At 41.8% G+C, this 13,232-nt stretch overlaps 1 protein-coding gene across 1 annotated transcript in view; it reads right to left on the minus strand.

Annotated features, from left to right (window-relative positions):
* Nucleotides 1-106: 106 nt before the first annotated feature.
* LOC132841917 (C-type lectin domain family 4 member M-like) overlaps nucleotides 107-13,232 on the minus strand; it is a 107,622-nt gene continuing 94,496 nt past the window's right edge. The window contains exons 10-13 of the mRNA XM_060864566.1: nucleotides 1,319-1,609; nucleotides 747-871; nucleotides 512-618; nucleotides 107-416 (exon numbers count right to left, since the gene is read on the minus strand). Of these exons, the coding sequence (XP_060720549.1) occupies nucleotides 269-416; nucleotides 512-618; nucleotides 747-871; nucleotides 1,319-1,609 (671 nt within the window). The 3' untranslated portion in view covers nucleotides 107-268. The remainder of the gene's footprint in view (nucleotides 417-511; nucleotides 619-746; nucleotides 872-1,318; nucleotides 1,610-13,232) is intronic.

Below are 13,232 nucleotides of genomic sequence, written 5' to 3' on the forward strand. Positions count from 1 at the left end.
CACTGACACTTTATTCTTTTTCTGTGTTTCTTTCTCTGTGATCTTGTAGCATGTATACAAATAAAAACAAAATAAAGGACAGAGAAGAAAGCCAACAGAAGGGAGGATATAACATTAAGTGTACCGAGTCACTGTCATCACAGAACAAAACAATTGATTATATTAAACCACATTCATGCTTCCATATCGCTGCTGAATGAAAAATAGAAAAGCAAGCAACATTATGATGGTGAGGATTTTTCAGACACAATAATGTAACAATGTAAATTCAGTTGAATGCGACTGTCTTCTCACAGATCCAAATAAACTTATGATCACAGGGATAATCAGCCCAGGTCCAGACAGCATCAGAAAATTCACCTGTGATGACACAGTCCTCATAAAGTTTACCGTTCGGTTCACCACGTCCCCAATACCTGAAGGAGAGAATCAGAGGATCTGCTGTGTTTCTTAGTCACAGTCAGTCAGTAACTCATCACCATGAGAACATTACAGTTCAGTGATTTCTTACCTAGTGGTCAGTGGTGTATCATCTACCCACTTCCACACTCCCTCAGTGTCTCTGTCATTTAGACCAATCCAGGCTTTTCTACTGCACAGCGATTTACTGATGAACTCCTGTCAGAGTTGGAATATTAGAATAAATAAGATCTCTCTCTAAATAATAAATTAAAATAAATAAAATCTCTCTCTCTCTCTCTCTCTCTCTCTCTCTCTCACTCTCACTCTCTCACTCACTCACTCACTTGTTCCTCTTTGTTGTTTATGACCACCAGGCCTGCTCCTCTCTCTGTGCAGTCCTGTCTGCTCTCAGGCCAGCTCTTAGCTACATTAGAGATGTAGTAAATACTGGAGCTGAAATATATCCATCCTGGATCCAGAGAATTTCAATAAAATGTAAAAGATAAGTTTCAGACTTAGCTTATTAAAACCTGACATTCACACAGGTTCACACAGTAGGAGAATACTAACCAGTTTTCACACACATTTGCTTTATATTATTACATGTATACAATCACAGGCCTCTTTATTCAATAAGTCAATCATGTTGCTCCATTGTGATTGTTTGTTAGCAGTGAATAGTTTATTTTTATTTCACATTCCTACACTTTTGTATTTTTTATTGAGATGGAGTGAAATCAGATTAAATGGTAAAATTAGATTAAATTACATAGAAAAAAAAAACAACTTAAAACCCATCAGTGTTTGAAATAACAGGGAGTGTATAAAAGCTCCACATCTCTGCTTTTAGACACATGTGGAATAAAAGTGTTAGGTAACTAAATTATTAAGTTACTGTATGGTAAGCATTACTTACCCAGTTTAGAAAAGAGCTCATTTTTATCTCTCTGTAAGTTATTTCTCTCTTCAATAAGGGTGTTGTAACTGGTCTGTAACTGGTCTCTCTCTTTAGTCAGGGTGTTGTAACTGGTCTGTAACTGGTCTCTCTCTTTAGTCAGGGTGTTGTAACTGGTCTGTAACTGGTCTCTCTCTTTAGTCAGGGTGTTGTTTCTGGTCTGTAACTGGTCCCTCTCTTTATTCAGGGTGTTGTATCTGGTGTGTAACTGGCGGTTTCCAGCATCAAGTGTGTTGAATTTGATCCACAGCACTATATTGGCAGTCAGCAGAAGAACACACAGCACCAGCAAACACACTGCAGTAAGTTTGTAACATCGGCTTCTTTTATTTTCTCCTCCTAATGGGGAATGGACACAGAGATGTGAGTTTTCATAATACTTACAAATTCATAACAGAAGAATGAAAAATAAACATATTTATAACAAAAAACACACACATATGATGGGTTATTTAGTGACCCTCTTTATTGTCCAATTTGACCAATTTCTCCAAAACCAATTTGAACTACATTGTCAACATTTTCTTCTTAATCATGCCCAAAACAATATATTTTGCCCTATCTTTTTCTTCCTCTAATGATCAGGAGATATCCTCACTCACTCTCAAACTCATTTTCTACCACCTATCCGAACTACCTCGCGTCAGGGGGAGCCTGTACCTATCTCAGGCATCATCGGGTATCAAGGCAGGATACACCCTGGACGGAGTGCCAACCCATCACAGGGCACACACACGCACTCTCATTCACTCACGCAATCACACACTACTGTCACGGGCACGGGATAAAAATGGACCCAAATGCAGGACAGCTTAACAGAAACAGGGATTTAATAACTAAAAAACACGAAACAAGACACAGACAAAACCAGACATGAAGACAACAGAGGATTCCGCGCTGCACAAGGCAACGCGGCTCAACTAAATAATACAAATAATCATGACACATGAGGGACAGGTGTGCAGACGCGGGGCGAAAAAGACAAGGGCGGGGCAGACACGTGAACAAGGAACATAAACAAAAGGCACATGGCCAAAGTCCAGGCAGAGTTCTGACAGTACCCCCCCCTCAAGGCGCGGCTCCCGACACGCCAATCCGTCCTAACAGTCCCGACGGGTCCTGGAGGGGGAGCAAGGTACACGGCAAGGCAGGTGGGGGGAGCAAGGCACACGGCGAGGCAGGTGGGGGGATCAAGGCACATGGCGAGGCCGGTCAGTCCACAGCCGAACAGGAGGGCCGAGCGACGTCCACAGCCGAACAGGAGGGCCGAGCGACGTCCACAGCCGAACAGGAGGGCCGAGCGATGTCCACAGCCGAACAGGAGGGCCAAGCGATGTCCACAGCCAAACAGGAGGGCCGAGCGACGTCCACAGCTGAACAGGTGGGCCGAGCACAACCCCTGACGCACCACGGCCAGACCCACCTCTCAGAACCAGATAAAGGGGAGGGAGTATGGGGAGAAAAAAAAATCCTCCATAAAACAGAAAAATCAACAGGAAAAAAATCCATGGAGCAAAAACACGGGCCTGCAACACCCTCCGCGGACAGGAAGTGGGGCGGCGTCTTCCACGGAAACCGGATGTGAGGCGACGCCCCCCACCGGACAGGTGCGGGGCGATGTCGCAGGACACCGAAAAACAAAACGAAACTCTGGCTGGTGACATGGCCCGCAACCAGGAAGCGGAGCGGCGTCCCTCACCGGAAAAATGCGGACCGATGTCACCAAAACCACAAAGTCCAGGGGGAAAAAAAATCCAATAAGAGAAAAAAAAAAATGCTCCCAATATCGGCCAGTCCAGGCTGCAGCTGTCCTGCTGGGTCCAGGTTTGGTGGAATCCTTCTGTAACGAGCGTGGGATAAAAACGGACCCAAATGCAGGACAGCTTAACAGAAACAGGGATTTAATAACTAAAAAACACGAAACCGGACACAGACAAAACCAGACATGAAGACAACAGAGGATTCCGCGCTGCACAAGGCAACGCGGCTCAACTAAATAATACAAATAATCATGACACATGAGGGACAGGTGTGCAGAGGCGGGGCGGAAAAGACAAGGGTGGGGCAGACACATGAACAAGGAACATAAACAAAAGGCACATGGCCAAAGTCCAGGCAGAGTTCTGACAACTACAGACAATTTTCCAGAAATGCCAATATACCTACCATGCATGTCTTTGGACCGGGGAAGGAAACCGGAGTACCCGGAGGAAACCCCTGAGGCACGGGGAGAACACGCAAACTCCACACACACAAGGCGGAGGCGGGAATCGAACCCCCAACCCTGGAGGTGTGAGGCGAACGTGCTAACCACTAAGCCACCTTGCCCCCCAGGGGATATCCTTCTTAAGTTTATGCTGAATGTTAGATTGGAGAAATATAACTCCTGTCCCTTGCCAATCAGATCCCTCTCCATTCGAGCACAACTGAACAACCTGGACAATTTGTGTGCCAAGTTGTAAATAAATGCTCTGTGACAATGGCACCACCTGGATCTGCCTCAGTAGGTCAGAAAATACAGACTCACAGAAGAGAGCCCAAGCTCTGCAGCAATGAAAGCCAAATATATGTTGTATTGCTGAGTTTTGAGTTGATGATTCCTTAAACTAAGAAAAGCCTTGATCTGTTTTCTGTTAAATGAAATAGTCTAGAAAAAGTATTGTCTTAAAACATCAGGCCAAAAAAGGGGAGGTCTGTACTGAAGTGTTGGTTAGGCAAGTGAGGGACTGTATATTAAAATCTGAAATCTGTTAATTCACTCCAATTCACTAATACACTAAGGTACTATGGAATGTATTAGCACGCAAAACTAACCTTTCTGAACAGTCTGTAATGTTGTATTCTTGAAGTGTACTCAAAATCCTAGTATCATCAGAATTTTCTGCATTCTAAGTCTTTTATTTTGTTATTTTGCCTGTTTTCATTATTGCTGAACCTTTTGCTTGCCTCATGATTTACCACTGTTAGTTTTAAATTGTTTGCCTGTTCTTTATATGTGTTCCATTTTACCGTCAACGGATTCTACTTAGCCTTCATTACAGGATACTTCATCAATTGAAGTGGCTCATAACCTGATATTCTATAAGTCTAACAAAGAACTGACTCAATGACTCCCCCAGTTTATTCGCCATTGTTTCTCCCCCACCCCCATCCCCCCAAAACATACACACCCCAGTGTTGCACTACGTTGGTGGAAAAAATCCCAACATTTGTGTAATGTGAACATTCCCTGGGGGTATCAATGCCTCAAGGAGGCCTTCAGTAAGGAACATGCAGCCCAGCTATCCTCTTATCACCCATGGGACTGCGCCATAGAGCTCCTGCCCAACACCACCCCACCCAAGGGCCGAATTTGACTGTAATGGCCACCAGAAGCCAAGGCGATGGAAGAGTGAATTGCGAAGGCTCTGGAAGCCAGCTTCATCAGGGCCACACCTCAGCAGTGGCCTCTAAGAGTGGCTCAAACAACGTGTCACCACCACACACATTTTTACGTCACCCTGACCCCGATCTCCCCTTTGTTGTCGAAGTAGATGCCTCCTGTTGCGGGATAGGGGCCGTGTTGTCTCAAAGACGGAAGTCCAGGGAAGCTCCACCCATGTGACATTTTTTCCTGTAAACTGACCCAGGCAGAGGCAAACTATGACATGGGAAACCTGAAACTCCTATCAATTAAGGAGGTACTTAGCGAGTGAAGTTACTGGTTAGATACTGGTTATATTCTAGATTCGGAAGGTTCTTCAGAGTCATTATCTACTGCCACTTTGCACATGTATACTGCGATGTAAATAATGTTGTAAATATGTTTAAAGCTACAACTGTGTCTTTCATATCTGCAATCCTATGTTTATTTTAACTTATTGTATCTACATTTAACCCAAGTATTTGATAACACACCAGACCTTATGGTAGTGAAGGCTGCCCACCCCCCACTGTCCAGTTAAAATGGCTTAACTTTTGGCACAGTTGACCGTAGCAGATGATAAAAAGTCTTTTAAAATATCAATTAAAATATTTGTTTGTCTGTGATGCCCTACAGTACCATTACCACCAGGTCATCTGCATATGCTGAGAGACAAAGAGAACCATTGGATTGTGGTATATTCAAACAAGAAAGCTGACTTCTCAGATTATTTAAGAGGTTCAGTCGCTACCATGTATAGCATTCCTGACACAACACATCCTTATCTGATATCTCTGTACACTATAAAAAGGGCACATGAACCACATAGAACTTCAGTTCCATTCAGATAATGGCGATAAAACCTGTATTGTAACAAAAGGCTTCCAACACCATCCCAGTCAAAAGCTTTTTCCTTATTTAAAAAAAAAAAATTAGATGAGAATGAGAAAAATGAGACTATTGTGGCCTCCAAATGATGGAGTTCCACTATCCCTTTCCCCAGACCTTTCAGAGATTTAACAATGTCACTTATGATGTTGTGATTTTGAATGAACTGTTGACAAAATACTTTAATGTTTTAGCCTTATCCCACCACCGTTGTAAAGCACCTTCTCAGATTTAAAGCATAAATATGTGCCAATATTTCTAGAACTGGAAAGACAGATTGAGGGGCCAATGCTCATGGATTTGATTAGATAGATAGATAGATAGATAGATAGATAGATAGATAGATAGATAGATAGATAGATAGATACTATTAGAGTTGAGTAGATAAGTGCCAATACTTTAAATTTGGGAGATAGCGATTTTCCATATCCACGTCTCCACTATCTGCACTGGTGTAGTGACTGATGTTTCTAAGTGATGGCTCTGCACCTGTGCCTGCCTTTGCTAACCGCATTTAATTCCAGCATCACTCCAAAACTCATTCTGTTTTTTGTTTTTGGTAGCTGATAAGGAAATTTACTGGCCTGGAACAGCTGAACAGGACCTCTCCCTGTCCAGTTCGGCCAAGCTGAGCTTCCTAAGGCCAGGTCAGCTAAGCAGAGCCTCACCAGAGCAAGTTTAGCCAAATAGCCTCTGATGCAGCAGCAAATCCAGGGCCTTCAGCAGCCAGCCAACCTCTAGCTGCAGGAAAAATAGCCCTAGCAGGCTCAGCTGTGTCTTTTCCTGGGTGCTCAGAAACAGACAAACTGACTCTCCCAGGACAGATACGGACAAGATGCCCTTTTTTAATGCATTTAAAACAGAAGATACAGTGAGGCTGTAGTCTAAGCATTTAGTTCGTCAATACATTATGTAAAAACCATAACACATGTACTCCTACAAAGCACTAGATGTGGATTCCCCTCAGTCACAGACACACACACAGACACACACTTGCATGTGTTTGTCATTGTTGCTTTCAAAAACATAGTGATTTTTCATTCATTCATTCATTCATCTTCTACCGCTTATCCGAACTACCTCGGGTCACGGGGAGCCTGTGCCTACCTCAGGCGTCATCGGGCATCAAGGCAGGACACACCCCGGATGGAGTGCCAACCCATCGCAGGGCACACACACACTCTCTCATTCACCCACGCAATCACACACTAGGGACAATTTTCCAGAGATGCCAATCAACCTACCATGCATGTCTTTGGACCGGGGGAGGAAACCGGAGTACCCGGAGGAAACCCCCGAGGCACGGGGAGAACACGCAAACTCCACACACACAAGGTGGAGGCGGGAATCGAACCCTGACCCTGGAGGTGTGAGGCGAACGTGCTAACCACTAAGCCACCGTGCCCCCTAGTGATTTTTCAAAATACTTAAATAGCCAGTTAGTTAAAATTTTACAGATATTTGATACTTTTGAACGGTTAAATCTTACACAACTAATTGAAATTAAGTACATCAGTATGTTTACAAATATTGTTGAGTGTGAGTGTATTTTACCTGAGCTCTCAGACTGCTTGAAGCTTCTGGCCCTCTTGGTCTGTAAATTGTTCTCGTTCACATTAACATCTTCATATAATTGCTCGCTGTCACTGGAATCAGCTCTATTATCTGCTGCTACTTCTACATTTGCATAAATCTCCTCACTCATCTCCATTCTTCTCTTTACAGTAATCCTGATCTTTTACTGCTGTAGTTATAAAAGCACTTGTACCGGTATATGATGTCTAAAACTACATTCAGAGTGGCTGAAGGCTGGCTGACATGACCATGTGTGTTGCTGTTTCCTGTTTAATTTATTTTAAGACTTGCAACAGACCACAAATATGACCAATGTGTTACTGGCATTCTGTGAAGACCCGTTAAGCAAAAAGGCTTTAATGCGGAAGTGTCATATGTCCCTACATAGTTATGAAATTATGAGAGCTACACTTGTTGGAGAGGCGGGGCTTATCGTGCATGTCAGTCACCACACAGAAGCAGCCAACACGAAAGTAGCATCTTGAGAGAAAAAAATGCTCTGAGCTCTGACTATTAGGCTTTGAATTGTGTGAAGTTGTGTGTGCATGACTAATTGTGAGTGGTACTAAACATTTTCTGACAGTTATAGTAGCTGTTCTTCAAGTCCTGATCATGTTTAGCATGCAAGTGCTGTTACTATTTACTCTGAGTATAACTGATGTATGTCTTAGGTAGCCTGCCGGTTATGCTTATGTGACATGCAGCACCATATTTAAGTGTGTACTGTTTGTTAGAGCCTTAACAAATATGTTCATTCCTACTCTTTTCTTTTATAGAGCCACGCCACGACGGAAATCTCCATCGTCAGCTCTGCTGTCCACTATGGCAATTAGACCTAAATGCAGGAATGTAGGGAAAACACATTTTTAAAGAACACACTGGACTATAACCAAAACGTTAACAAAACACGAGACACACACGGCACGGTTAACCTGACATGACATAATATAGAAACATGGAAATGCATCCAACCGTGCCACAAGAACATGCAACAATGACTCCCAAAATAGAAAGACAACAGAACAGGCACATACAGGACGTCTAATCAAGTTTAACAGGTAAGGATGAAGTACAGGCCCCGATAAACACAACACAGTGTGAGATGAGGAAACACCCGCCAGCCCGCCCTCTGGTGGTCTGGCAGGGAGCCATTCAAGCTCCTGACACACACAGACCTCAACCTATGACTTGGATTCTTCCTCACTGCCACTGCTCGTTGCATAGATTTTTGAAAACCCGTACTGTACTGTTTTTTTACTGTTTTTTCTCCATGTGAAAAAGCCCACTTACTTACATCACTAAAATAGTGTCAGATTCAGTTGAGCCTTCCAGGTAAAAGCATTCTTGTGTGCCCTACTGTTGCATTCTTCTGACTTTTCTCTTCCTTTTGTTCTGACAAATCAGATAGAGGATCAGGGACATCTTTTTGCATACCATCTCGATTAACCAGACCTGAAGTAGGCGATTATTGCACCCCAATGCAGCATGATCAATTCTTGCTTATTAGTCATTTCAAGTCAAGTCAAGAAGCTTTTATTGTCATTTCAACCATATATGACTGTTGCAGTACACAGTGAAATGAGACAACGTTTCTCCAGGATTGTGGTGCAACATAAAACAAAGACAGGGCTAAGGACTTATTAAGCCTGCATATTTCTGCTCACTGTTCCTAATACGTATTTGGTATTTCAGCTATCCTCAAATATAAATTGCCCCTTTATGGTCTTGAACTTGCATTCTATTTGCGTGACATAAGTACACACATGCCTGAAAAGTACTTCTGATAGCTCTGGTAGAACCAGGAGAATTTGTAGAAGCCAACATTCTGTTTTGCTACTGGATCTTATTTTTCTTAGCCAATTTTATTATTGAATGCTACTCCTCCTAGAGCTTTTTAACCACATGCACCAAATTCAGATATGTCGTAGATCCTCGTCTGAAGTTTGTTGCTATTACTTTTCTAAGCGATCGGTGTTCCGGTACTTCCAGTACCGGGTCTCAAAATGGCCTTTTATTTTTTTTTTTACATAGAATCCCATTCAAAACTTTAGAGGTTTATAACTCTGCAAGCTTTCAAACTATCCTCACCAAACTCTGCCAGCTCCTTTAGGGTGATACTCTGAACAAAGTTTTAAATTGGCATTTCGGTTGTCCTCCCCCAAAATAACAAAATTACCACAAAATGGACTTGTGATATCAAAACACTCAGCACAATGAGGGGAATTGCGTCACGAGCATTATGATGGCGCTCAACACTCAACACAGGTAATCTTAGGGTGTTAGGCAAGCATAGGTACTCGAAGGTAATTTTCCGAGTAGGAGCTAACGAAATATGCCTTAGTCATTCAGAGATTAATAAGAGTAATATTGTAGAGGTGTGTAAATTAGTGAAGGCCATGTCCAATGCTGTAGTATGCTCTGACCTAATCCCAATGTGGCATGGTGATGTAGCTGACAGCAGGTTATGGTCAGTGAACTGCTGGATGTCCTAGTGTCCATCCCACTTAGGAAGGTGCTGCTCTCATTTCTTGCAGCATAGCACATATTAAGAACGGGCCTAGTTAATCCGTGACAATGCAGAGCCAGGGCCCATGAGCAGACAAGGACCTGGGATGGAACTCACAACCTTCCAATTGGTAGCCCAACACCTTGTCCACTAGGCTATGCACATGCATGAAATAGAAGACAACACAGACAAAAAGCAAGGAAGATGGAAGCTATGGAAGATAAACTAGAGAAAATGGGGAAACTTGAATGAAATAAAACAATTTAATGTATCTGGTTAAATTGTGGGGGGCATGGTGGCTTAGTGGTTAGCACGTTCGCCTCACACCTCCAGGGTTGGGGGTTCGATTCCCGCCTCCGCCTTGTGTGTGTGGAGTTTGCATGTTCTCCCCGTGCTTCGGGGGTTTCCTCCGGGTACTCCGGTTTCCTCCCCCGGTCCAAAGACATGCATGGTAGGTTGATTGATCTCTGGAAAATTGTCCATTGTGTGTGATTGTGTGAGTGAATGAGAGTGTGTGTGTGTGCCCTGCGATGGGTTGGCACTCCGTCCAGGGTGTATCCTGCCTTGACGCCCGATGACGCCTGAGATAGGCACAGGCTCCCCGTGACCTGAGGTAGTTCGGATAAGCGGTAGAAAATGAGTGAGTGAGAGATCCAGAAGGAAGCTGGTTCAACAACAGGAGGAACAGACACTGTACCTAGACAATTGGATAAAGACCTATTTTGCTGTTTTCTATGTTTTCTTTTCAATTTTATACAATGATAAGTTTTCTTTACCTTTTATATGAACTTATGTAATCTTTTGTATGCTCAAGAAATTATATGATGATCAGCAGCATGTTTAAATGTCAAGACAGTGAGTGACATTGAAAGCTTGAGCTGATACCACAAGGTTTCATAATATGCAGCCACAGCATAAGCACACACAGTAAGCAATATTTACCAATATATGGCTATTTGCTTCGACCGAGATATATTAAGATGTTGAGAAGCATGATAGGATGATGTTGAGAAGCATAATGTTGTTGAGAAGCATAATGACATCAAGAAACATACTAATAAATGGTATAAAAGGGTTTTAGTACCAGTTATTAGTGTGCATTCAACTAGAGGCAAGCTTATTGTGTTATACTCAGTTATTGCTAATAGTGGGTGCATCAGAGAACAAACGCAAGCTTACACTTGTAGAGTGTTTCTTGGTTTGTTATTATCCTTGCATTTTAATTACTTATTCTAATACTGTTTGATTATTTGAAGGAGATTTTATTTGTAATTTTCTTTTATTTAACTTTACATATATTACACCCATTTATCTGTATTACATTGCTTTTCATAAGAAACAAGGCCTCCCATTGTGAGGACCCTGAAAAGACAAGAAGGGTTAGGGCTAGTCTGGGAAGTCTGACTCCTTCGTTTAAATATTCAAACAATAGATTAAGTAGAAGAACTTGAAGAGGATCCTTTGTTAGAAGACTGAGGGACTTCAATGGTACTCTGATAGTTGATCTTGCTTTTTAAAAACTAACCTGTGCAATCTAGGACACATTCCTTAGTGGGATTGTGGAATGGTTTCCTACGCAATCCTAAAACAAGTGTCACTAAGGGACACATACGTCAGTATCAATTAATTCAGCTTCCCTAGGCATGTAGGAACATCTCCACCCAGCCTTGAGTGATTACGTTTCCCAGGAAGGAAACAGTAGATTTGTGAAATTCACATTTTTCTGCCTTGACATAGAGTTGATGTTTTGGATAAGCGCCGTTGAACATTCCGTGTGCTCTTCTGGGGTGAATGAGTAAATCAGGATGTTATCAATCTATGCTATATGCTATACATGTCTAAGAGGATCTGGTTGATTAAAGCTTGAAACACACAATCTTAGATGTCCATTAGAGTTCCATTTTTGAGAGAATAAAAAAAACCCATGAAATATCCTTGTTATCATTTACTCACTCACTCACTGCTCAGCCAAAGACGTCGTTCCTTGTTCTGATCTCACTGTGTCCGTTACTCTTCCTTCAGTCCATGTTATGTTAGGCGCTTCAGGAAGAGGGGCTATATCATGGCTATGCCAGACATTTCCTCACTACATTAAGTGACAGGAACATCCATACCTACAGCTACCTCCTGTACCCTTAATCACTTGCATTATAAGAATATAGAGTAGTTCTAAACAGTTGCTCTCTTAGTAGATCATCTTTTTTCATCAGCTTGGCTATTCCATCTCCAGAAATGGAGCTGGTGATCACCTGGCAAGTTGATTTGCATTTATTTGCTGCACTAAAGCTTTAAAATAGGTAAAAAGTAGGAACCAACAGAGACAAATGAATTGTGTTACAGTGACACTTTATTCTTTTTCTGTTCAGGCATTTCTTTCCCTGTGATATTGAATCAATTATAAAAAGAATTATAACAGAAAAACAACAAAAAAACAGAAAAGACAAATAAAGAAAGAAAGATAAAAGAACTGTGTGCAATATTTGTAGTCATTTGTAAGATTTGAGTAATTTTGTCTTAACAGAACAAAGTGACTAAGTTAAATTTACAGCAAACTGATGAAATTAAACCACATTTACATTCATGCTTCCACATTGCATCTGTCGAATCTGTACCATTTCCTATACAAAATCAATTGGAAAAAAGTAGAGTCAGAAATAAAAACCGAATGAGTTAATAACAGTATTTAGAATTTACACAGATAACAATTCAGTGTTTTGCTTTCTAAAAACAGATCTAAATAGACGTATGATCACAGGGATAATCAGCCCAGGTCCAGACAGGATCAGACATTTCACCTGTGATAACACAGTCCTCATCACCACTATATTTGTTATGTTCACCACGTCCCCAATACCTGAAGGAGAGAATCTGAGGTCAGGAGAGAATCAAGTCAGTAACTCATCACCATGAGAACATTACAGTTCAGTGATATCTTACCCAGTGCTCAGTAGTGTATCATCTGACCACTTCCACACTCCCTCAGAGTCGCTGTCATTTAGACCAATCCAGGCTTTTCTGCTGCACAGCAATTTAATGATGAACTCCTTTCAGGGTTGGAATAAAATATTAAAATAAATATGACACACTCTCACTCACTCACTCTCTCTCTCTTTGCCGTTTACCGTTTTGCAGAAGTAAGCATAACTCACCCAGTTTAGAAAGCCTCTGGAGTTCCTCTTTGTCTCTGAAATTTCTTTGTCTTTGTATTCAGTTGTTGTATTTGATCCACAGCACTGGATGGAAGTCAGCCAAAAATAACACATAGCAGCAGCAAACACACTGCAGTCAGTCTGTAACACCTGCTCCTTCTAGTCTCTACTCCTAATGGAGAATGGACAAAACATTTGCATGTCAATTACAAATTCAAATAAATGTATTAAAATTATTTGATATTTTAAAATGTTGTATTTTGAATCGTTTCTTAAATAGCTATAACGTCCTGAAACCACATTACAGGTAATGAGTGCTTGGGTTAATGAATGTGGTGCTGGAGGTCTTGGGAT

This window comes from Tachysurus vachellii, chromosome 2 (genome assembly GCF_030014155.1).
Source record: "Tachysurus vachellii isolate PV-2020 chromosome 2, HZAU_Pvac_v1, whole genome shotgun sequence".
Taxonomy (NCBI): domain Eukaryota; kingdom Metazoa; phylum Chordata; class Actinopteri; order Siluriformes; family Bagridae; genus Tachysurus; species Tachysurus vachellii.